General features: G+C 40.3%; 1 protein-coding gene across 2 annotated transcripts in view; it reads right to left on the bottom strand.

Moving 5' to 3' along the window:
• myo1hb (myosin IHb) overlaps window positions 1-25875 on the bottom strand; it is a 48859-nt gene extending 22984 nt beyond the window's left edge. The window contains exons 1-14 of one of the 2 annotated variants that reach the window (XM_057818449.1): window positions 25748-25875; window positions 18269-18430; window positions 14969-15084; window positions 14713-14911; window positions 12541-12621; window positions 11243-11422; window positions 11068-11166; window positions 8582-8695; window positions 8430-8501; window positions 5929-6047; window positions 5783-5851; window positions 3964-4069; window positions 2411-2491; window positions 2250-2341 (exon numbers count right to left, since the gene is read on the bottom strand). In XM_057818449.1, the coding sequence (XP_057674432.1) occupies window positions 2250-2341; window positions 2411-2491; window positions 3964-4069; window positions 5783-5851; window positions 5929-6047; window positions 8430-8501; window positions 8582-8695; window positions 11068-11166; window positions 11243-11422; window positions 12541-12621; window positions 14713-14911; window positions 14969-15084; window positions 18269-18430; window positions 25748-25777 (1520 nt within the window). In that variant the 5' untranslated portion in view covers window positions 25778-25875. Of the gene's footprint in view, window positions 1-2249; window positions 2342-2410; window positions 2492-3963; window positions 4070-5782; window positions 5852-5928; window positions 6048-8429; window positions 8502-8581; window positions 8696-11067; window positions 11167-11242; window positions 11423-12540; window positions 12622-14712; window positions 14912-14968; window positions 15085-18268; window positions 18431-25747 lie in introns of those variants that run through there. The other variant, XM_057818450.1, reaches the window with a different exon arrangement.
• Between the last annotated feature and the right edge of the window lie 398 nt (window positions 25876-26273).

Raw genomic sequence — 26273 nt, 5'->3', positions numbered from 1 at the left:
CTGGAGTTTTGTCACCCTCTGCTGGCGCTTGGGTACAACTGATTTTATGGGCTTAAGCACCCATGAGCATTGTGTAATTATTGACGTCAACAATGGCGGACTAATAGTTTATTTTTTGATTGAAAATTTTACAAATTTTATTAAAACGAAAACATTGAGAGGTTTTAATATAAAATTTCTATAACTTGTACTAACATTTATCTTTTAAGAACTACAAGTCTTTCTATCCATGGATCGCTTTAACAGAATGTTAATAATGTTAATGCTATCTTGTTGATTTATTGTTATAATAAACAAATACAGTACTTATGTACTGTATTTTGAATGTACAGTGCCTTGCAAAAGTATTCGGCCCCCTTGAACCTTGCAACCTTTCGCCACATTTCAGGCTTCAAACATAAAGATATAAAATTTTAATTTTTTGTCAAGAATCAACAACAAGTGGGACACAATCGTGAAGTGGAACAAAATTTATTGGATAATTTAAACTTTTTTTAACAAATAAAAAACTGAAAAGTGGGGCGTGCAATATTATTCGGCCCCCTTGCGTAAAAACTTTGTAGCGCCACCTTTTGCTCCAATTACAGCTGCAAGTCGCTTGGGGTATGTTTCTATCAGTTTTGCACATCGAGAGACTGACATTCTTGCCCATTCTTCCTTGCAAAACAGCTCGAGCTCAGTGAGGTTGGATGGAGAGTGTTTGTGAACAGCAGTCTTCAGCTCTTTCCACAGATTCTCGATTGGATTCAGGTCTGGACTTTGACTTGGCCATTCTAACACCTGGATACGTTTATTTTTGAACCATTCCATCTTAGATTTGGCTTTATGTTTTGGATCATTGTCCTGTTGGAAGATAAATCTCCGTCCCAGTCTCAGGTCTTGTGCAGATACCAACAGGTTTTCTTCCATAATGTTCCTGTATTTGGCTGCATCCATCTTCCCGTCAATTTTAACCATCTTCCCTGTCCCTGCTGAAGAAAAGCAGGCCCAAACCATGATGCTGCCACCACCATGTTTGACAGTGGGGATGGTGTGTTCAGGGTGATGAGCTGTGTTGCTTTTACGCCAAACATATCGTTTTGCATTGTGGCCAAAAAGTTCAATTTTGGTTTCATCTGACCAGAGCACCTTCTTCCACATGTTTGGTGTGTCTCCCAGGTGGCTTGTGGCAAACTTTAAACGAGACACTTTATGGATATCTTTGAGAAATTGCTTTCTTCTTGCCACTCTTCCATAAAGGCCAGATTTGTGCAGTGTACGACTGATTGTTGTCCTATGGACAGGCTCTCCCACCTCAGCTGTAGATCTCTGCAGTTCATCAAGAGTGATCATGGGCCTCTTGGCTGCATCTCTGATCAGTTTTCTCCTTGTTTGAGAAGAAAGTTTGGAAGGACGGCCGGGTCTTGGTAGATTTGCAGTGGTCTGATGCTCCTTCCATTTCAATATGATGGCTTGCACAGTGCTCCTTGAGATGTTTAAAGCTTGGGAAATCTTTTTGTATCCAAATCCGGCTTTAAACTTCTCCACAACAGTATCTCGGACCTGCCTGGTGTGTTCCTTGGTTTTCATAATGCTCTCTGCACTTTAAACAGAACCTTGAGACTATCACAGAGCAGGTGTATTTATACGGTGACTTGATTACACACAAGTGGATTCTATTTATCATCATCGGTCATTTAGGACAACATTGGATCATTCAGAGATCCTCACTGAACTTCTGGAGTGAGTTTGCTGCACTGAAAGTAAAGGGGCCGAATAATATTGCACGCCCCACTTTTCAGTTTTTTATTTGTTAAAAAAGTTTAAATTATCCAATAAATGTTGTTCCACTTCACGATTGTGTCCCACTTGTTGTTGATTCTTGACAAAAAAATTAAATTTCATATCTTTATGTTTGAAGCCTGAAAATGTGGCGAAAGTTGCAAGATTCAAGGGGGCCGAATACTTTTGCAAGGCACTGTATATATCCATCTTGTGTCTTATCTTTCCATTCCAACAATAATTTACAGGAAAAATATGGCTTACTTTATAGATGGTTTGAATCGCGATTAATCACGATTAATTAATTTTTAAGCTGTAATTAACTCGATTAAAAAATTTAATCATTTGACAGCCCTAGTATTTATTTCAGTCAGGGAATGTTTATTTTGCTCTAGCCCTAGGCTGAAGTCAATGAAACACTGATTAATGTCCATTTTAAATGAAATTAGCGCCCTCGCTGCACATCCTTATAATGAAGATTTATTTACGTGAGAAAATGAGGGTGGCCGCCAATCTTTTCTTCCATTTTTTCCAGGAGAGTGAAGTCGGAGGCCTCCCCGGGACGTAAACATTCCTCGTCCTACGCGACATCAAGAGCTTTAGGAGTCTTTTCCGCATGTTTTGGTCAAATATTCAGCAGAATTTGCACCAATAATGAGATGATGCCTCTGTGCTTCTCTTCCACCAGGTCACAGATGATCTTATTATTGAAATATGGCACTGGCTCCCACTGTGGATTTAAACGGAGAAGCATATTAATTGGTGCTGTCAATTAAAGGGGTTAATAACAGAGTTAATGCAAACATCTTTTGACGCCGTCAATTTTAATGCGTGATTAAATATGCTATATATAGTGCCTTTCATAATTATTGGCACCCCTGAAAAATATGTGTTTTTTAGCTTCTAATATTTTTTTACATTCAAATAATATGGAACCTTAATGGAAAAAAAGAGAAAAATCCAACCTTCAATACAAGTGCATTCATTCAGTGGGGAAAAAATCCCACATAAAGAAAAAATTATTTGACATCAAATAATGTGTGTCACAATTATTAGCACCCCTGGTGTTAATACTTTGTACAACCCCCTTTTGCCAACAAAACAAGGTCTGGGGACTGAGATGGCCATGGGAGGAGCTTGATTTTGTGTCTGATGAACCATTTCTGTGTAGATTTGGCCATATGTTTTAGGGTCATTGTCTTGCTGAAAGACCCAGTGACGACCCATCTTCAGCTTTCGGGCAGAGGGCAACAGATTTTCATTTCAAATGTCCTGGTATTTCAAAGCATTCATGATGCCATGCACCCTAACGAGGTTCCCGGGGCCTTTGGAAGCGAAACAGCCCCACAGCATCACTGACCCACCCCCATACTTCACAGTGGGTATGAGGTGCTTTTCAGCATGCGCATCTTTTGTGGCACGCCAGACCCACTTAGAGTGTTTGTTGCCAAAAAGCTCAATCTTGGTCCCACACAAAAATACACACGGTCCCAGGCTTCAACTGGGACTGTGTGCTTTGGCTTTTTGGCCAACTTATCGCTGGAACCCTCCAAAATGAAGGAAAAATACTCACGTTCATGGATGCACAAAGATTCACATTACCTCGCACATCTCAACAGGTGGCTCGAATGTGCACCCGCGATCCTCACGCGTCCCATAACACTTAGCGCGCTTAGTGTGACTCGAGACCAAAACAGGAAGTAACTATGAGCAGCTACCAACTAACGCGTAGTGGGACCCTTTAAAATTTTCTATTCAAAATGCTCTTCGTACATGACTACAATATTCTTCATTCTACATACATTTTGAAATAATAACAAAATAGTAACGCACAGACACTAAGGAAATTTTAATCAGATAACTGGTTTGGAAAAATAAATGCGTTAGATGGCTCGTTACTAAGAAAGTAATCAGATTACAATAACGCGTTACTTAGTAACCAAGTATATGTTATCCAAGGATATGTATTTAGACTTGACATTTAATTGGTCCTTCGAGCCGGATTTGAACCAGCGACCTAAGGACCAATTAATGTTTCCAGATTTTATCTGTTTTATTGTATAGGGCTCTAGAAATCAGTTTGATTTGATTTTGTTCTAAAAAGTATCGCAATATATTCACCTTTCTAATATATTGTCACACCCCTAATGTTAAAACACATTGTATATGAAGACACGCTCAAGCTGTTCCATCTATCTCTACCTCGATGCCTTCCGTCTCGTACTCCTCCTGCTCCGACTTGAGCGTCAGCTGGATGAAAAGCTGCTGCAGCTTCTCGTTGCAGTAGTTGATGCAGAACTGTTCAAAGCTAAGCAGCCAACCAGAAAAGAATCACGAGTCATTATATTACATGAAAACATGTCAATTGAATAAAGTAGAAATAGTGTGAGGAAAAACATCCCAAATTGTTTGAAATGACAGAGTACAACAAAAATATATATTTTCACGCTGAAAATGTTTCAGGAATAAAGTTGACGTCATTTTCTAAGGTGAAGGTTTAAATTGAGCAATTTTCAAAGTCAAAATATCACAAGAAAATTTTGAAGTGTTGTGTGATTTATAAGAAATAGCTGAAATCAAATACACAAGACTATAAAAATGTTTTTCGAAATCTTTTTATTCAGACTATGACGTTATTTTACATGAAAATATAGACAGTGGCGCCACCAGGGTTTTTTTTTTCAAATTGGTTGGCCACCCCACTGGCCACCCCACCAGTATATTGTTAGATTGTTGTAGCATCAGTTATGCATTTCTTCCCAAATAAATGCATTTGTTTTGTTTTGTTAAATGTAGGGCTGTCAAATTTATCACATTAACGGGCGGTAATTAACTTTTTAAAATCAATCACGTGAAAATATTTATCTCAATTAACGCATTCAAGGTACGACTCATTCACGCATTGCTGCAAACAGCCTACAATGGCGCCGTTTTACTTATATACAGAGATAGAGTCAGAGTGGAGTAGATACAAGCATTCATTGGGGCCGTGCTTGTAATTGGCAAAAGCTTTGTTCTCTCCCACAGCAACTATAAATATTGTGGGAAGCAACATGGGGAAGAATGACAGGAGTTGATCTATTTCTTAACACCCTATAGTGTACCCAACGCAGAGAAGATATAGCATTTGCAGCCACCACACACAGTCATGGTTACACCACTTCCCATCACGCATTTGGGCAGAACAGTTAAGTCGCTATAGTATCATTTACTGAAAGCTGAACAAATACACTAGATGGCAATATTTAGTCACAATATACAAAGTCACATTTATCCTTTAAAAATTACAAGTCTTTCTATCCGTGGATCCCTTTCACAGAAAGAATGTTAATAAAGTTAATCCCATCTTGTGGATTTATTGTTATAATAAACAAATACAATACTTATGTACAGTATGTTTAATGTATATATCCGTCTTGTCTTATCTTTTCATTCCAACAAGAATTTACAGAAAAATATGGCATATTTTAGAGATGGTTTGAATTGCGATTAATTACGATTAATTAATTTTTAAGCTGTGATTAACTCGATTGAAAAAATTTATCGTTTGACAGCCCTAGTTAAATGTACACCTTATGCCTAATATACTCATAACACAATAAAACAGAATTGTTGTGGAACTCAAAATGTTGACTCGACAGTTATGGACTATGCACATCAAATCATTAGTAACATCAAATATTACACAATACACCGAAGTATATCAGTAGCCGTGTCCTTAAGTCTTTCTGATAGTTTTTCCCTGACCTTTTTACTGCAATAATCTTATGAAAACCTGAAATTATGGCCTTTAGTTTTGGCCACCCCAAGATTTTAAGTGGCCCCATCTGGCCACCCCTATGAAAAATTTCTGGAGGCGCCACTGAATATAGATGTAATTTTCTACGAATTAAGTCCAAATTTGGGACAAATTTTTCAAATAAAATGTCAAGTCTATTTGGACTGAGAAAGCTGGCAGTGATCATCCGCCAGCACTCTCAGTCCAAATAAAAAGTGATTGAACAAGTTAAAGTGCGCTCACCTGTTCACGTTGAAAACCTCAAATCCATAAATGTCCAATAGCCCAATGACGGTCTTCCTGGAGGAATCCTATAAAATGGTTGAAATAATGTTACCAGATTGTACACATTTAAACTGATATTATAGAAAACTGTTGATTTCCTTCCCATGTTTGCTAATGACTCATTGATCTTGTTGACCAGCCAGTTGAAGGTCCGTCCATAGACGGCTTTGGCAAGGGCATCCCTGGCATACATGGCGTGCTCCACTGAGAAGGGACTGAACACCTTTTGACACCAGAAATAAAAAAAATGTTTTAAAGAGCATATGACACCAGAAAAAACGTCTTAAATGGCATTACTATGTGAATTAGAATCATATTTTGAGACGATTCGACTGTATACAACAATTTAGCAAAGCGCAGATGACGAGAAATTAGTCTTTTAATCTGCCGGTTAGCCACGCCTACCATTATAGGGCTTTAGCGTCCCCAACAGGTGGATGACGTCAGCGGTAGACTGGGCTCATCGGTTTTAATATTCAGCCCATTGAGGGGGAATTGTTCAGAACGAGGAAAACGCGACGAAGAGAGCCGCAAAATGTCATTGTTTCAGTCTCTCTACTCCAATATTTTTACAGGATATTCTTTTTATCCAAGTATTTTTCCCCAATAGCTATATAAATGGCTTGAGAAGGACCAGTCAGCCCGTCGAGGGGGAACTATTCACAATGAGGAAAACGCGACGAAGAGAGCAGCAAAATGTCATTGTTTCTGTCTCTTTACTTCCATATTTTTACAGGATATTCTTTTTATCCAAGTATTTTCCCCAATTGCTAAATAAATGGCATGGTCAAGACAAATAACAATCTTGTGCTAAATGGAATATGAAATAATAAAAATCCATTTATTCAAGACGACATGGCAAAATTACTACATAATGGTCAAAACTGTCGACTTCACCTTTACTGTCGCACCTCCCGAACGATATTTTATGACACCTAAATCGGACATTCCCCGGCTTCGGAGAATGTAAACAAACCAGAAGGAGTGACAGCTAGCCGACATGCTAACCCGAACCGAGGGATGTTTCAAAGTCTTCGAAGTGGAAAATCACACGTAACTAGCCTGGATTATTTGACATGACGACCCGGTTGTCGATTGTCTTCGCGGATCGGCAAAACGCCCGGCGGAGAGCAATTTACAGTTCGTTCCCGGGAGGAGGGTGGCTGGAGTTGTTGTGCAGCTAACGTGCTAACAGCTAACTGCTAATGAGCATGAGGAGAGCTTTTTACATGCCTATCAATGATCAAACGTAAGTGGTCCTTTATTTAAAGGAATTTTGTAGTGTTTACTTTGTAATCAATGTATTCGTATTTGACATAATACAAAACAAGATGTTTACTCACTTCCTCATAAGTCCAATGGTCCCACAGTAAATATCCACGGTGAATGGGAACCTTTTGAAACTCCAAAAAGGCGCATACGCCTCTCCCGCACACAGAATGATTTTTCTGCAGCCGTTTGGCTGGCGTGATGCGAAAAATAAACGTATTAATCCGCAAAATCAGCTGAATCCTTCGTCCTCATACACAACAGTACACTGTAGCGTGAAGAGGACGTCTTGAAAAGCTCTGTTTACGCCAGGCGGCCGCTAGCCTAACTCGCTAACAGAGTAGCATTGTACTTCGACAGTATACGTCAAATAAACGCTAACCGTTTCTTTGCTTTTAACCAAGAATCGAGACTGTTTGATGTCCATATCTATGAAGAATTCAGTTTTTAACCAAGAATCGGGACTGTTTGACGTCCATATCTATGAAGAATTCAGGGATTTAAGCATTTATTCACAAGAATTTTCGCCAGAAAAGCTCTGTTAACGCCAGGCGGCCGCTAGCCTCACTCGCCGACAGAGTAACATTTTACTTTGATAATATACGTTAAATAAATGCTAATTGTTTCTTTGCTTTTAACCAACAATCGATACTGTTTGACGTCCATATTGATGAAGAATTTGTGGATTTAAGCATTTATTCATGAGAATTTTCACCAGAAAAGCTGTTTACGCCAAGCAGCCGCTAGCCTCATTCGCTAACAATATATAGTGTATAATGATTCTATTCTATGATAAGTTGTGATTGTATATAGAATTTATTAATAATCTATTTACAAATTATCTATAATTGATTTTGCATGTTTTCCTCAAGTATTAAGTTTCTGATGTTAAATTACGGTAAGTGATTTATTAGCAGTTGAAAATTTGCAATAAATTTTTAAAAAATTAAGCTGCTGTTTTGGTCAAAAAGTTATTTGATATGTTAAATATTGCTATTGATCCTGAAAATATAGTTGATTATCTCTGCATTTGGTGATTTTTGTGCATCTAGTGTAAAATCTTAGACTTTTATAGCCATTTTTAAGTTGTGTTATACTTATATAAAAAATAATTAATCTGGTTTTTATAAGGGAACGACTTTCAATTTTTTGATGCCGCTGCTCATGGAGACTCATATATGGCTAAGGTAGGTGCCCGTTTTGGTTTTAGGTCGGTAGCAGCTTTCGTTTTGAAAATATTTGAATTTGAAGTTTTTAAAAAATAGGCCCCCTATGAATCGGCCCAGTTTCCCGTGTCATGTCAATAGGTTATGAAGTCTATGCTACGTAGACTCACTTCCTCTGTTTTGGCTTCAATCTTGCGGTGGGTTAAGCCATGTTGCAGAACCTGACCGGGAATCCCAAGTAACTGGAGAACAACCATAGAGTTAGAATTTTAAAAGCATTACTAAACCAACAAATGAGGTGTGTTTCATCCACTTACTGTACCTTAGAAAGCCAGTGTATTTCCTGGCTATGATTGAGACTAGCATATCCTCGAGCATCCGCTTCAAACTTAATGTTGCCCAAGTGGAGAACGCTAGCAATGATCCCAAATAGGTGCTGGTTTAGGTTTGCAAAACATAGAGAACAGCAAGAAACATGCAAAATGAATGTCATGTGCTATCACGTGACTAACCTCTGCGTATCTCACGATACAATATGCGATACAAGGCTCACGATAATCTCACGATTTGGCAATACGACAATAATCGCTACATGGGTCGGGATATCATCCTAGGATATTCGACATAACAACAGATAAACAGAAAAACAAGCTATTTTCATCCTACTGCTGTGAATTGGAATGACTTTATCATTATTAGATGTCCGATCCATTTGATTAGTTAAGTTTTAAACATGTTAATGTCCCACTGAATTATTTTTAAACAATAAAGTAAGAAAATGCTCAGCATTATCAAATGCTTCATTGAGTGAGTCCATGCTCACTTAAATACAATGAGTTGCCACAGCAATTGTTTAACAAGTTAAACAATGATTGACACATGCGGCGCTTTGAAGTCTGAGTCTATGGCAAGATCAAACCTTAACCGTCTGTCAATCATCATTAACTTTAAATAAGCAACTTCAGTGCACTGCCTGACCAACAAAGAGCAGGGAGAGGGAGGAAAGGATGGAGCGTAAGACTACGCGATCGGCTCGGGACAGCTCATTTGTATTTATTTATTCGTTTTTTTTTAATTGAAAAAAAAAAAAAAAATCCGCGATGGACTAAATACTAAAACTAGACGAAATTTGTCTGAGACAAACATTTTGAAATAACTAAAATGTGACTAAGACTAAAAATTACGATGGGGCTTTGCTGCGGTAGATAGAGATCTATGACACGTCCTGTTGCATGGCTGTCAATGGCATCGACTCAATTGGGCGTCAGTTGAATGTCAATGGGCTGTAATGGTAAGTTTCTGGTCAAAAATCACTATCACAGAGCTTTTTCTGCCATTGAAAATGAATGTGAAATTTGGACGTACATGGCCGTCAATGGCATGGACGTGCATGGCTGTCAATGGCATCGATTTACTTGGGCACCAGTTTAATGTCAAAGGGCTGTCGTGGTAAATTGTCAAAAATCATATGGACCTATATTTTCTTGCATTTGAAAATGAATGGGAAATTTGGACGTACATGGCTGTCAAGGGTATCCCATTAGAAATGAATGGGAGCCTTTTTGGCCATTTTTGGGGGAACCGTAAGTATTCGGCAAATTCTGTAAACAACTTTTATTCCCTGGAATTTTGGATGTACAAATTATGCGATTTGGTAAAAAAAAATTGTAGGACTACAACCCCTAGCAAAAAGTATGGAATAACCAGTCTCAGACATTTTATCATGTAGAACAAACTCAGACAAAAAGCTTGAAAAAATAATGAATTAGTTCAAAAGTGCAACTCTCTAACATCCAGAAACACTAAAAGAAATGAATAAAAAACGTTGTGGTGGTCAGTAAATGTTACTTTTATAGAGCTAGTGCAGGGAAATATACTGTATATGTAATTCTGGGGGGGGGGGGGGGGGGGGGGGAAATATGGAATCATGAGAAACAAACAAAGAAATAACAATCAAAACACATCTCGAGTATTTAGTAGCAGCTTGTAGTCTCTGAGGTATGGACTTGATGAGTATTCTTCATCAATTTGGTGGTTACTCTCTTTGATTGCAGTTGCTAGATCATCCTTGCAGGTCGGAGCCTTGCTGTGGACCATTTTTAAATTCAATTTCCACCACAGGTTTTCAATAGGGTTGAGATCTGGGCTATTTGCAGGTCATGACATTGACTGGATGAGTCTTTCTCCAAGGAATGCTTTAACAGTTTTAGCTCTGTGGCACGATGCATTGTCATCTTGGAAAATGACAAACTTATTTTCAATTGAAGGGATAAGAAAGCCATCTCGCCAGTGCATTTGCCTGACATGCAGCCCCATATCATCAAGGACTGAGGGAATTTTGATGTCTTCTTCAGGCAGTCATCTTTGTAAATCTCACTGGAACAGCACCAAACAAAAGTTCCAGCATCATCACCTTGTCAAGAGTCAAGAATCTGCATTGGACAAGGTGATGATGTTGTAGATACATTTTGAAAAAAAATTCTCAAAAAACACGTATTTACGGGCGAATGGAAAATTTTGGGGGGGTCGTTCCCTGCAATTCCAGTCATTTTGATATATATTTTTGAACAGTGACGGTCGATCGAACGGTTTGGACTGTGCAGCACGCTGAAGAAACGCCGTTAAACAAATAATAGGAATTTTACTAATTGGGCCTTTGCCTTGAAAGTACTGTATTTTCATCCAAAAGACTAAAACGAAGACAAAATTTAAAAGGGCTAACAAAAACAACACTGCACACTAAGCTAATTTTTGTTAGCGCATCAATGCTACATTCCTTGAATGTGGCTGATCAGCAGAAATTCCTACCTCGGTTTCACTTTTGCTGAAATCAATGACAGAGAGAGCTTTGCACACAGTCTTCCAGTCGTTTTTGTCGTTGATGGAGCTTACTTTGGCACAGTCGCCCTACGAGAGAGAGGAACAGTTAAACAGCGGGAATCGCAAAAATCCGTCCAGTGATAGTTTTACTGTTGTTCCTGACCTGAAACAGGTACTTATAATGTTGGCAGTTCCTCTCCAGGCCGAGCCAGCGTAGCAGATCTTCCTCCCCGCCTTCCACCAGCTGGTAGAAAATGTGGAAGTTCCGTTCGCCGTGATTCTGATGGACCACCCGTGATTTCTCGAGCAGGTAGCTGAGGATGTGGCCGCCCACCGCCCCACCCTGGAAGGCAAACGTCACTGGATTCACAGCTTCAGAACGTGCCGTGGCACAGTCAACACGAGTATGGAGGTAGATTTGTGTCTTTATTATTCAATCCAAATAAAAGTTGCTTCAATCAAAATATATATTTTTTCAATCGAAGAAAAAGTCACTTCAATCAAAAAAAAAAAGTGTTTGAATGCAAAAATAAATTTGAAACTCAAAAAATATATATATTTGAAAACTATTTTTCTTTGATTGAAACAACGTTTTTGATTGAAGTCATGTAATTTTGCGTTTGGACCACATTTTGGCTAGGACATTTGTGTCTTTATTATTCAATCAAAAAGTAAGTTGCTTCAAACAAAAAAATATATTTTTTCAATAGAAAAATCACTTCAATCAAAAATTTAAAAAATTCAATCGTAAAAAAAAGGTTTGAATGTGAAAAAATATTTGAGACGCAGAAATTCGCATTTGAACACTTTATTTTTCATTCAAACTGTTTTCTTTGATTGAAGCAATCCTTTTTGTGTTTGAGCCATATTATGGGTAGGACATTTGTGTCTAAATCATTCAATCGCAATAAAAAGTTGCTTTAATCAAAAAACTATTTTTAATCAAAGAAAAAAATCATTTGCAAAAATTTTTTTTAATTTTTGTTTTTTTTTTATTTGAAATATTTTTTTTTTTTTTTGAATTGTCACTTTTTTTGAAAAGCTTTAAGTTTTAAACTCTTTTTTTTTTTTTTTTTTTAAGTGGAAAAGGTTTTGAACGCACTTTTTTTTTTTAAGTGGAAAAAGTTTTTACGGCACTTTTTTTCGATGGAATCATTTTGACGCAAAGATTCAACTTCAACGCTACTTCCGGCATGTTTGAGTGGCAGGTGACTACGCCAATGGCATAAAAGTATGAAGCAAGAATAATGGCCACCAGGGCTCCATCCAGCCATCGGTGTCTGCTGGAGTCGAAGTCGAATACAGGGCACCGGTACGGGGGTGTGACATCGGAATCTCACCGGAGTAATTTTTTTATACAAATAGCGTGTTGAAATGTTACGTTCTTTGGCGAAAAACCCACGTTTTTTTTTTGGGGGGGGGGGGGGCGGGCAGTGAAAGTGGCTTATTGTGTGACTGGACCTGGTGCTCAAACTGGATGTCCATGTACTTCCCAAAGCGACTGGAATTGTCGTTCTTCAGGGTTTTGGCATTTCCGAAAGCCTGCGGGACATCAAGCAGAACCAATTTAAACCAAAAGTTCCAAACTCCATAATGACCATAGACTTCATTACTATTGACGTGTCACTTCGTCATTTTTTGCGTAACGGCTTATCAGAGGGGGCCGAGCTTCATCTAGTAAAATCCGAAGACGGCACATGCTCATGTCGGATTTAAGCTTGGATTTACTTACGATTGGATTTAACTACGAATGTACTATATAAAAACAGGAAGGATCGTCTCAGGAGTTATTGGTTTGAGGATTCAAGGTAAATATTATATTTTTCATACCATGCATGTGTGATTGAAGCATTTATTCGAAGGAATTTTCTTCTTTGTTTACACATGGAGGCAGCTAATTTTCCTAACTGACTAGCCTCATAGTTGGCAATATTTACGTAAAATAAACGCTACCTGCACGGTTTCTTTGCTTTTAACTAAGAATCGCGACTCTTTTACGTCCATATCTATGAGGAATTCTGGGATTTAATCATTTATTCACAAGAATTTTCGCCAGAAAAGCTTCTTTTATGCCAGGGGGCCGTTAGCCTCGTTCGCTAACATAGTAGCATGGTAATTAGTCAATATATGCAAAATAAACGCTAACTGTACGGTTTCTTTGCTTTTAACCAAGAATCGAGACTGTTTTACATCCATATCTATGAAGAATTCGGGGATTTAATCATTTATTCACAAGAATATTTGCCAGAAAAGCTTCTTTTACGCCAGGCGGCTGCTAGCCTCATTCGCTAATATAGTAGCATGGTAATTAGTCAATATATATAAAATAAACGCTAACTGTACGGTTTCTTTGCTTTTAACCAAGAATCAAGACTGTTTTACGTCCATATCTATGAAGAATTCGGGAATTTAATCATTTATTCACAAGAATTTTCGCCAGAAAAGCTTCTTTTATGCCAGGCGGCCGCTAGCCTCATTCGCTAACATAGTAGCATGGTAATTAGTCAATATACGTCAAATCAACGCTAACTGTACGGTTTCTTTGCTTTTAACCACGAATCGAGACTCTTTTACGTCCATATCTATGAAGAATTCAGGGATTCAAGCATTTATTCACAAGAAATTTTGCTCGAAAAGCTTTGTTTACGCCAGGCGGCCGCTAGCCTCATTCGCTAACATAGTAGCATGGTACTTAGTTAATATACGTAAAATAAACACTAACTGTAAGGTTTCTTTGCTTTTAACCAAGAATCGAGACTGTTTTACGTCCATATCGTTGAAGAATTCGGGGATTTAAGCATTTATTCACAATAATTTTTCCCAGTAAAGCTCTGTTTATGCCAGGTCGCCGCTAGGCTCATTCGCTAACATAGTAGCATGGTAATTAGTCAATATACGTAAAATAAATGCTAACTGTACGGTTTCTTTGCTTTTAACCACGAATCGAGACTGTTTTACGTCCATATCTTTGAAGAATTCGGGGATTTAAGCATTTATTCACAAGAATTTTTGCCAGTAAAGCTCTGTTTATGCCAGGTGGCCGCTAGCCTCATTCGCTAACAGTCTATAGTGTATAATGATAATAAAGGAATATTCTGTTCTATAATAGGTTGTGATTGTATATAGAATTTATTAATTATCTATTTACCTATTATTTATGATTAATTCTGCATGTTTTCCTCAAGTATTAAGTTTCTGATGTGAAATTGAGTGATATGTTAGCTGTTGATAACTTGCAGTAAATAAAAAAAAATTAAGTTGCTATTTTGGTCAAACACTTATATGTTAAATATTGCTGTTGATCCTGAAAATATAGGTGATTATCTCGGCATTTGGTGATTTTTGTGCATCTAGTGTATAATCTGAGACTTTTATAGCCATTTTAAGTTGTGTTGTTCTTATATTGAAAATAATAAATCGGGATTTTATAAGGGAACGACTTTGAATTTTTTGATGTCGCTGCTCATGCAGACTCATATATGGCTAAGGTAGGTGCCGGTTTTGGTTTTAGGTCGGTAGCAGCTTTTTGAAGTTTTTGAAAATAGGCCTCCTACGAATCGGCCCCGTTTTCCCGTGCCATGTCAATAGGTTATGAAGTCTATGATAATGACAATTGTAATCCGAGTCGCTGACTTCAAGAACGGGGTTAGACACCAGTAGCCTGTCTCTGACGTCGTTTAGGATTTTGGTACTGGGGCAGCTGACGGCGTAGTAATGAAGAATTTTCTTGGAGGCCTCCGTCTTGCCGGCGCCGCTCTCTCCAGAGATCAGAATGAAGTGGTTGTTGTACTCCGACATCATGGCGCGGAAGACATTGTCTGCTAAAGCATATCTACGAAGAAAATGCAGATATGAACCAACACTCTTTAAAAAAAGACTTTCATCTTACATGTGAGGCGGAAGCTCAAAGAAGTTGACGCCCATGTAGTTGTCCATTTGCTTCTTACTGTACATGTCCAACTCCTTATACGGGTTGAGCGAGACCAGCAGAGTGCCAATATAAGTCTGCGGAAACAAGGGGTCACGGTCATCACCTTTTGGAGTTATCTCGGATGTGTGCGCTATTCACGTACAGGTCACATTGTTCTCTGTATGAGCAATGTTGTCCCTAATAAAAGCAATAAGTTTGCTTGGTCGAGGACAGTGGTGACCCTTCAGGAATTTGCACTTTCAGCAAAAACGGGTGCCTAATTTAGCTGCAGAGTCAACAGTGGTGGGTTACATTTTCCCAGTTACATTTACTTGAGTAACTTTGGAGAAAAATGTACCGTAATTTTCAGACTATAAGGCGCACCTGAGTACAAGCCATCACCATAGGCGGAGTTTGACTTTTGAGGCGGGGGGGCACAACATGTTGATGACCCCAAAACGCAGCACAAGACTGTTATTTGTCAGGACCATACCATTTATTTAGCAATTGGGGAAAAATACTTCAATAAAAAGAATATTCTGTAAAAATTAGGGCTGTCAGACGTTTCAAATATTTAATCGAGTTAATCACAGCTTAAGAATTAATTAATCGTAATTAATCACAATTCAAACCATCTCTAAAATATGCCATATTTTTCTGTAAATTATTGTTGGAATAGAAAGATAAAACAAGACGGATATATACATTCAACATACTGTACATAAGTACTGTATTTGTTTATTATAACAATAAATCAACAAGATGGCATTAAAGTGATCCTCTAACTTAAATGCATGTAGGCTCTAATAAACCACAGTTCTCTTGTACTAAAATATGTTGTTAGAAACACATAAAATGTTAAATCAATGGCAATATTTTATAATATTTCGTCCATATTTTGACCGTTAGTTGGCGCCATGGTTTGCGGGCTCGCAGTGATGACGTCATTGGTATCTTTCCAAATGTGTAGGGTGTTCAACAATTGCTTATTGCTGCCTAAACTCGCAAAGTAAAATGCCACGATGTGCTGCTTTTGGATGCAATTTCCAGTCAAATGGAAACAAGCGGAGTGAAGTGAGTGGTCAAGGTGGAATTATTATTGTTAGTGAATAAATGTGCATAAGTGGAAGCTTCTCCCCCTTTTTGGTCCCTGTATGCATGTATCCTACCCACCACGCGTTACAACTGGCGCCCGAACATTTTTCTCGGATCCTCGGTCAAGTAAGGGATCCGTCTATTTTCTGGATCCGACAGTCCCACCACGTCTGCAATATTGGTTTCGGATCTGTCCATTTTTTTGATGCGTCGGTCCCACAGCAGCTTTTCGGATCAGTCTATTTTGTGGAATCAACAGCTGCGACATTGCCATGGGATCGGTCTAATTCCTGGACCTTTGAGTGCGTAAAAAACGCGGATTTGGATTACTATTGCTATCTTTTATGTTGACTATTCTTCGTGGGAGTTTTCCCCAAATCATACTAAATAATAAAAGCACTATGGCACGCTACAGTGACGACAGTGACTCTGAGGGGGACCTCACAACAATGTTGGAGTTCGTCAGGGAACGCGTGTTTGCTTACTGCTGAGGTCCCAAGTGAAGAGTGGTCAAGGTGGAAATATTATTTTTTGTGAATAAATGTGCATAGTGGAAGCCTCTCCCCTTTTTGGTACTTTTATACACGTATCCTAGCTACCTAGCGTTACAATGTACAAGACATGGATTACACAAGGTGTGCTCTTTGGCCTGTACTGAATGTAAAGCACACGACAGCTCTGGATGCTAACAATCTACATAATTATATTGGGATAAGTTTGAAAACACAATATGCTTACCATGAATATCTGCTAATAAAACCGGACAGCATACACTCTCGCTCCCAACCAGAGTTCCAAACAGCATACACTGATTACTCTCGCATCACTAGTTTTGCCCAACTCTTGTCTTATCAGGTATTTGCTGCACGCATTTTTCCCTGAATCTTGTCTTGTGAACGACCGACAGTGCTATCCTGCTCTTCACTTTTCAGATCTGGTTCAAATAGGAAGTTTAGAACTGACGACATGTTGGGAAAGCTAACGAGTGACACGCTGGAATTTCGGCAACGGGACCAGTGACATCACGCACTGCGACGTAACAAGAATGGCAATGGCATCACTTAAAATAATCTTACCAACTTTATTAAAACAAAAACATTAAGAATTACTTGTCTTAAAAATAGAGGATCCCTTTAACATTAACATTCTGTTAAAGCGTCCATGGATAGAAAGACTTGTAGTTCTTAAAGGATAAATGTTTGTACAAGTTATAGAAATTTTATATTAAAACCCCTCTTAATGTTTTCGTTTTTAATAAAATTTGTAAAATTTTCACTCAAAAAATAAACAAGTAGCTCGCCATTGTTGACGTCAATAACTACACAATGCTCATTGTGCTTAAACCCATAAATTCTGTCGCACCAAAGCACCAGCAGAGGGAGACAAAAACACAAGTAACAAGTGGACATGTCACTGTGCTGTCATTTTAATCTGTTTGAGCGGGGCATGTGCGTTAATTGCGTCAAATATTTTAACGTGATTCATTTTTAAAAAATAATTACCACCCGTTAACGCGATCTTTTGACAGCCCTAGTAAAAATATTGGAGTAAGACTGAAACAATGATATTTTGCGGCTCTCTTCGTCGCATTTTCCTCGTTCTGAATAATTCCCCCTCAACGGGTTGAATTCTAAATCAAATGAAACCATGACACTGCCGACGTCATCCTCCTTTTGGGGACGCTAGAACCCTATAATGGTAGGCGTGGCTAAACGGCGGATTAAAAGACTAATTTCTCATCATCTGCGCTTTGCCAAATTGTTGTATATAGTCAAATCGTGTCAAAATATGATTCTAATCGATATAATCATGCTATTTAAGACTTTTTTGATCCTGTCGTACGCACTTTGAGATTCCCTTGTGCTGTCTGTTCTTATTGCGTCATTGTCCATTCCTGCATCATAGCCCTCGTGTTCAAGTTTTCATACCTTTATTTTGATCTTCTGGTCTTTTGTTTGAGCTTTGTGTTTTGGTTAACTATTATTAAAGCATTTTTTTTTTAGTTCCCCGACACCCATCCTTATCTCCCTTGTTGTTTTCCCTGCGATTGGGTCCACCTCGTCCAAGCATCCTGACAGCTGTATGCATCGAATTTTACTATCCTAGGATGGCCGATAAGTGAGGAGGTAAGTCCCCATTAGGTCACAGCATGCATATCTCTTGTACCAAGAGTGAAACACTCACGTAAATGAGGTTCTCATGGAAGCGCTTCCTCAGGTTGTCCAGTAAAGCAGTCTCACTGGTATAGGCGTCCAACAGAACCAAATCCTGGATGCCAACACGATCCCGGGCTGTAAGGGATGACTCCATATTCCTCAGGATGCGGTTGCAGCGGTCCTCCAGGCTCTGAGACAATTCACAATGACACTCTAATGTTATCAGCTCTTATGTCCTAATGAACATAAACATCCTGAAGTATTTCCTTTTCATCCTTGATATCCACTTTAACCCATTGGCTGCCATAGACCAATATATTTGGACCAGCTGGGCTGACAGTAGGGTTTGCATCATTTGGGTTTTTATCCCATACTGATTACTACTCAATCATTTTAAAAATGGTTTTGGTGCTGAAATGGTTCTTGAGCCAAGAAAAAAAAAACACAGAAACCTGGTCAGTAAACACTATCCTTTAAATTCAATAGTACTAAAAGTATCAGCTACAGTATTCTGGCGGGATCCCAAGGTGTTCCTACGCAAGCGTGTCTCTTCGGCGTGTCCTGGCTTGTCCCTGGGGCCTCCGGCCAGTGGACCTGCCCGGAACACCTCTCCACGGAGGCTACCAGGAGGCATCCGAACCAGATGCCGGAGCCACCTGTGTTGTTGTCATGGAGACGACTTCTGACGTGCAAGAGTGACGTTGCACGTTAAGAACACGTCACACAAATAAACAAATCCTGTTGCACGGATGCTTTCCCTCTGGTTTGAGAAGCCAATGAGGAGCTGGGTCCCAGACTATTCTCAATGTTTGAAAAATACAGGGAGAACAGTATAGCCATGCCCTCCCGGATGACCAAGAGTCTCACCCTATCTCTAAGGGAGAGCCCGAACACCCTACGGAGGAAACTCATTTCAGCTGCTTATATCTGTGATCTTGTCCTTTCGATCAAGACCCACAGCTCGTGAACATAAGTGAGGGTAGGACCGTAGATCGACTGGTAAATCGAGAGCTTCGTCTTTCAGCTCAGCTCCTTCTTCACCACTACGGACTGGTGCAGAGTCTGCATTACTGCAGATGCTGCACCGATCCGCCTGTCGATCTCCCTCTCCCTCCTACCCTCACTCATGAACAAGACCCCAGGATACTCGAACTCCTCCGCTTGGGGCAGGATTTCATCCCCGACCCGTAGAAGGAACTCCACCCTTTTACGACTGAGGACCATGGTCTCGGATTTGGAGGTCCTAATCTTCATCCCAACAGCGTCACACTCGACAGCGAAGTGCTCCAGTGAGAGTTGGAGGTCAAGGCTTGATTAAGCCAACAGCACCACATCATCTGCAAAAAGCAGAGATACAACGCTGAGGTCACCAAACCGGACCCCCTCAACACTTTGGCTGCGCCTAGAATTTCTGTCCATAAAAATTATTAACATAATCGGCGACAAAGGGCAGCCTTGGCGGAGTCGAACCCTCACTGTGAACAATTTCTACTTACTGCCGGCAATGCGGACCAAACGCTGACACCAGTCGTACAGAGACTGGTCAGCCCTTACCAAGGGGCTCAGTACCCCGTCCTCCCGGAGCACCCCCCTCAGGACAGCCGCTTATATCCGGGATCTTGTCCTTTCGATCATGACCCACAGCTCGGGACCATAGGTGAGGGTAGGAACGTAGATCAACTAGTAAATCAAGAGCTTTGCCTTTCAGCTCAGCTTCTTCTTCACCACTACGGACCTGTGCAGAATCTGCATCACTGCAGACCCTATACCGATCCGCCTGTCGATCTCCTGCTCCCTCTTACCCTCACTCGTGAACAAGACCCCAAGATACTTGAACTCCTCCACTTGGGGCAGGATCTCATTCCCGACCTGGAGAGGGCACGCCACCCTTTTCCGACTGAGGACCATGGTCTCGGATTTGGAGGTGCTGATCTTCGTCCCAACCACTTAACACTCTGCTACGAACTGCTAAAAGTACATTTTTTCCAAATTAGGAAATACAATTCAACATAATATGAATAAATAAATCAAATTGAGGAGTATCTCGGGCTCTTGTTCACGAGTGAGGGAAAAATACGGGAGATCGACAGGCGGACCGGTGCGGCATCTGCAGTGATGCGGACTCTACATCGTTTTGTTGTAGTGAAGAAGGAGCAAAACCGAAAAGTGAGGCTCTCCGTGACTAAACATGTATCATTGTCAATGACAGTAAATGAGTTCATGTGCAGTGAGCTAGTATACCCTTTTTTTTCCCAATTTTTACTAATTTTAGCGCCCCTCCACTAATGCCGCCCTGGGCGTCTGCCTGTATCAAAATCAAGGACACTACTATCGCCTGTGTCTGTGACTTCCAGGCAAGACAGGCTGCTCGGACCTTGCTCACATCCTCTCTATTTGTGATGAATCTATATTCAGCCAACGTTATCTAATCTACTCTATTCCCAACTCAGTCAAGACAAGGGAATAACACATTTCAAACTAATGGTACAAAAAAAATGCAGCGACCAGAACTGTGCTCTTAATAGCAACCCTGATTTTGGTCTTACTCAGCAGCGACCGCACCCAGGCCTGGGCCTCTGAAGGGCCCAGTTTAAGGGCGTAATGTGGGCGTGGTTGTGCGAGGGTAGGCTGAAACAGAAAGGTAAGATGATGTGCGGGGCTGCAATAAGCATTAAATGCCTCTGACGATCATCACGAAGGGCTCGCGAAAGTGTGAAAAGGGCCCCACTTCACCACAACATTAGCATTATACAGTGCCTTGCAAAAGTATTTGGCCCCCTTGAATCTTGCAACCTTTCGCCACATTTCAGGCTTCAAACATAAAGATATGAAATTTAATTTTTTTGTTAAGAATCAACAACAAGTGGGAAACAATCGTGAAGTGGAACAACATTTATTGGATAATTTAAACTTTTTAAACAAATAAAAAACTGAAAAGTGGGGCGTGCAATATTATTCAGCCCCTTTACTTTCAGTGCAGCAAACTCACTCCAGAAGTTCAGTGAGGATCTCTGAATGATCCAATGTTGTCCTAAATGACCGATGATGATAAATAGAATCCACCTGTGTGTAATCAAGTCTCCGTATAAATGCACCTGCTCTGTGATAGTCTCAGGGTTCTGTTTAAAGTGCAGAGAGCATTATGAAAACCAAGGAACACACCAGGCAGGTCTGAGATACTGTTGTGGAGAAGTTTAAAGCCGGATTTGGATACAAAAAGATTTCCCAAGCTTTAAACATCTCAAGGAGCACTGTGCAAGCCATCATATTGAAATGGAAGGAGCATCAGACCACTGCAGATCTACCAAGACCCGGCTGTCCTTCCAAACTTTCTTCTCAAACAAGGAGAAAACTGATCAGAGATGCAGCCAAGAGGCCCATGATCACTCTGGATGAACTGCAGAGATCTACAGCTGAGGTGGGAGAGTCTGTCCATAGGACAACAATCAGTCGTACACTGCACAAATCTGGCCTTTATGGAAGAGTGGCAAGAAGAAAGCCATTTCTCAAAGATATCCATAAAAAGTCTCATTTAAAGTTTGCCACAAGCCACCTGGGAGACACACCAATTATGTGGAAGAAGGTGCTCTGGTCAGATGAATCCAAAATTGAACTTTTTGGCCACAATGCAAAACCATATGTTTGGCGTAAAAGCAACACAGCTCATCACCCTGAAAACACCATCCCCACTGTCAAACATGGTGGTGGCAGCATCATGGTTTGGGTCTGCTTTTCTTCAGCAGGGACAGGGAAGATGGTTAAAATTGACGGGAAGATGGATGCAGCCAAATACAGGAACATTCTGGAAGAAAACCTGTTGGTATCTGCACAAGACCTGAGACTGGGACGGAGATTTATCTTCCAACAGGACAATGATCCAAAACATAAAGCCAAATCTACAATGGAATGGTTCAAAAATAAACGTATCCAGGTGTTAGAATGGCCAAGTCAAAGTCCAGACCTGAATCCAATCGAGAATCTGTGGAAAGAGCTGAAGACTGCTGTTCACAAACACTCTCCATCCAACCTCACTGAGCTCGAGCTGTTTTGCAAGGAAGAATGGGCAAAGAATGTCAGTCTCTCGATGTGCAAAACTGATAGAAACATACCCCAAGCGACTTGCAGCTGTAATTGGAGCAAAAGGTGGCGCTACAAAGTATTAACGCAAGGGGGCCGAATAATATTGCACGCCCCACTTTTCAGTTTTTTATTTGTTAAAAAAGTTTAAATTATCCAATAAATTTTGTTCCACTTCACGATTGTGTCCCACTTGTTGTTGATTCTTGAGAAAAAATTCAAATTTGATATCTTTATGTTTGAAGCCTGAAATGTGGCGAAAGGTTGCAAGGTTCAAGGGGGCCGAATACTTTTGCAAGGCACTGTATAGCATTTAGGCTAGTGGACTTTTGCTATGCAAGTTAGCCAATTGTTCTTTTGAAGAAAAGCTCCACTAAATCCTGTGTTATCATTTTTAGCTAGCCGAAACTGATGGTGAAGAAGATAAAAAGTAAGGTGACTGCAGTGGCCATGGAACTCTAACCTCTGTTAGCACATGACATGACTTTTCCGCAGACATTCAAAATAAACAAGAGTAAACATGAAATTTTGATGCGCATACGACTACAGAGGAAGAGGAAAGTCTATCCGAGACGGAGGCCGCTCCTTTGTCTGCTGAGATCCTGTTACGAGTGGCGCCCGTGAAAGAGATACAGCCGCGCGTATCGTGCATGGGGGGCTTCAAGAGGGAAACCTGACTCAGTGCTTCCTTTCTTGCTAGGATTTTCTCAGCAATCAACAGTGGTGGAATGTAACAAAGTAACTGTGCAGTCCCTGACAAAAGTCTTGTCGCTTATCCATTTTGTACAAACAATTGCTAATAACTTTTAATTATTCCATTGGTTTCAGAAATGGCTCACATGAAAGCTAAGACCCTCCCAAATGATGCTAAACGTACAAAAATATATTTGTTTCACTGAAAAAAGATTTAGCATTTAATGAAGACATAAAGGCCAAATTTTGGCAAGACAAAAGTTTTGTCGCCTACAGAAAGTAGTGTGAAAATTGAACAAAAAACTGTACTTCAAATACAAAAACATGTTACATAACATAAGCGAATTAAGTAGTGGTGCTGTGAGATCTAAATGTAATATTTTGTATAACTTCCATGGGCTTGAAGGACTGCATCCATTTGGTTCAGCAAAGATTCATACAAGTCATCAGGTAACATCAGAGAAAGCAGTCTTGCATGCCTCCCAGAGTTCATCAACATTCTTGGGTTTCGTCTTCCATGCTTCCTTTTTCATCCTGTTCATGTCTGGTGACTGGGCTGGTCAGTCCTGGAGGATCTTGATCTTCTTTGCCTTGAGGAACTTTGAGGTAGAGATTGAAGTATGCGATGGAGCACCATCCTGCTGCAGAATTTGTCCCTTCATATGATTAGGAATGTAAGAGGCAGCTAAGATTTGTTGATATTTCACATTATTTATGTTGCCTTCCACCCTGCAGATCTCTCGCACACCCCCATACTGGATGTAACCCAAGACCATGATTTTGCTACCACCACCCTTCACTGTTTTCTGAGTGAATCTCGCATCCATACGGGCTCCAGTAGGCCTCCTGCAATATTTGCGGCGATTGTGGTGTAATTCAATGGAAGATTCATCTGAAAAATCCACCTTTTGCCACAAAACAGTGAAGTATTTTGTTATGTACCCTTTGTTGGCAATAACGATGGCCAAACGTTTTCTGTAACTCTTCACAACCTTTTCACACACTGTTGCTGATATTTTGGCCCATTCCTCCATGCAGATCTCCTCTAGAGCAGTGATGTTCTGGGGCTGTCGATGGGCAACACGGACTTTCAACTCCCTCCACAGATTTTCGATGGGGTTGAGATCTGGAGACCGGCTAGGCCAGTCCAGGACCTTGAAATGCTTCTTACGAAGCCACTCTTTTGTTGCCCTGGCTGTGTGTTTGGGATCATTGTCATGCTGAAAGACCCAGCCACGTCTCATCTTCAATGCCCTTGCTGATGGAAGGAGATTTTCACTCAAAATCTCTCGATAGATAGCCCCATTCATTCTTTCCTTTACATAGATCAGTCGTCCTGGTCCCTTTGCAGAAAAACAGCCCCAAAGCATGATGTTTCCACTCCCATGCTTCACAGTGGGTATGGTGTTCTTCAGATGCTTTCAGTATTCTTTCTCCTCCAGACTCGAGAACCTGTGTTTCTACCAAAAAGTTCTATTTTGGTTTCATCTGACCATAACACATTCTCCCAGTCCTCTTCTGGATCATCCAAATGCTCTCTAGCAAACCGCAGACAGGCCTGGACCTGTACTTTCCTCAGCAGGGGGACACGTCTGGCAGTGCAGGATTTGAGTCCCTAGCGGCGCATTGTGTTACTGATAGTAGCCTTTGTTACTGTGGTCCCAGCTCTGAGTAGGTCATTCACTCGGTCCTCCCGTGTGGTTCCGGGATTTTTGCTCACCGTTCATGTTATCATTTTGACGCCACGGGGTGAGATCTTGCATGGAGCTCCAGATCGAGGGAGATTATCAGTGGTCTTGTATGTCTTCCATTTTGTAATAGTTGCTCCCACAGTTGATTTCTTTAGACCAAGCGTTTTAACTATTGCAGATTCAGTCTTCCCAGCCTGGTGCAAGTCTACAATCTTGTCTCTGGTGCCCTTCAACAGCTCTTTGGGCTTTGCCATAGTGGAGTTTGGAGTGTGACTGACTGAGATTGTGGACAGGTGTCTTTTATACCGATAATGAGTTAAAACAAGTGCCGTTAATACAGGTAATGAGTGGAGCCTCGTTAGACCTCGTTAGAAGAAGTTAGACCTCTTTGACAGCCAGAACTCTTGCTTGTTTGTAGGTGACCAAATACTTATTTTGCACCATGATTTGCATATAAATTCTTCCCCACATTCTGTCTATCATGGTTAAGGTTTACCCATGTTGACAATTACAGGCCTCTCTAATCTTATCAAGTAGGGGAACTTGCACAATTGGTGGTTGACTAAATACTTATTTGTCCCACTGTACTTTTTTTTTCTCCTTAAAAATGAATGGGCAAGTTTTTGTCAAATTTCCGGGGAACCATAATTTTTTTCCAAATTCTGTGTACAACTTTTATGCCCCTCACCAGCCTGGAATTTTTGATACCTAAATTATGTGATTTGGTCAAAAATCGTGGGACTAAATACATTCTGAATTTTTTTTTTAAAATTGGAAAATTGCCGTTTGCGGCGCAACGGCAAATTTTTAGGAGCCGTTTGAAAAATTCCCTCTGTTGCGCAAAAATTCCGGACGTGTCGAAACTTGAGCGGTGCTGATCGGTCAACCGGTTTGGGCTGTGCGGCGTGCCAAAGAAATACCATTCAAGAAAAACACAAGAATAAAAATCCTGCAATACTGGATCAATGAACCGCATCGTATCAGCGGTTCACTGGATTGTTGTCACATCTACGACCGGCTGAGCCCCAAAAGTTTTTTGTCATTACCTCCTTCACCTCCAGCGCCATGTGAGTCATGGCTAATGTCGCTTCAACTCCGATGCTCGAGCACGCTATTCCTCAGATAAACATGGTCCTGGACGGCTTGCAATTCTACTAGCCCCTGAGGTTGGCCCATGTTGGAAACATCTGCTATTTTCCGGTTTCTCAATGATATAGGACGAGGAGAAAAGAAAAGGGAGGACCTCTGAGGCGGTAATGGTCTGGATAGACATGACTACTTAAACATTGATGGAGCTCAGGCAGCAAACGCTCATTCTTCGCTTTCCCGTGTGCGCGTAACACAAGGATGAAGAAATCCTACCCTTCCAAGTCGTAAAATTAAGGTACAGGTATTTGATTACTGATCTTTGATTAGACGGTTGCATTTCAAACTAATTACAAGTTGCACTTGAGACCCATGTTGTCATGAAATTACAGAAGAATGACATACGCATACACAATATTACGGCGCCCCCAAGGTACATTTGTAGGAAAATATTTTTCATAGGTTATCTGTACCCACAGTTTAGTA

This window comes from Corythoichthys intestinalis, chromosome 17 (assembly GCF_030265065.1).
Source record: "Corythoichthys intestinalis isolate RoL2023-P3 chromosome 17, ASM3026506v1, whole genome shotgun sequence".
Lineage (NCBI taxonomy): Eukaryota > Metazoa > Chordata > Actinopteri > Syngnathiformes > Syngnathidae > Corythoichthys > Corythoichthys intestinalis.
The sequence above is the reverse complement of the archived record's forward strand: the minus strand, read 5'-3'. Positions and strand labels throughout refer to the sequence as shown.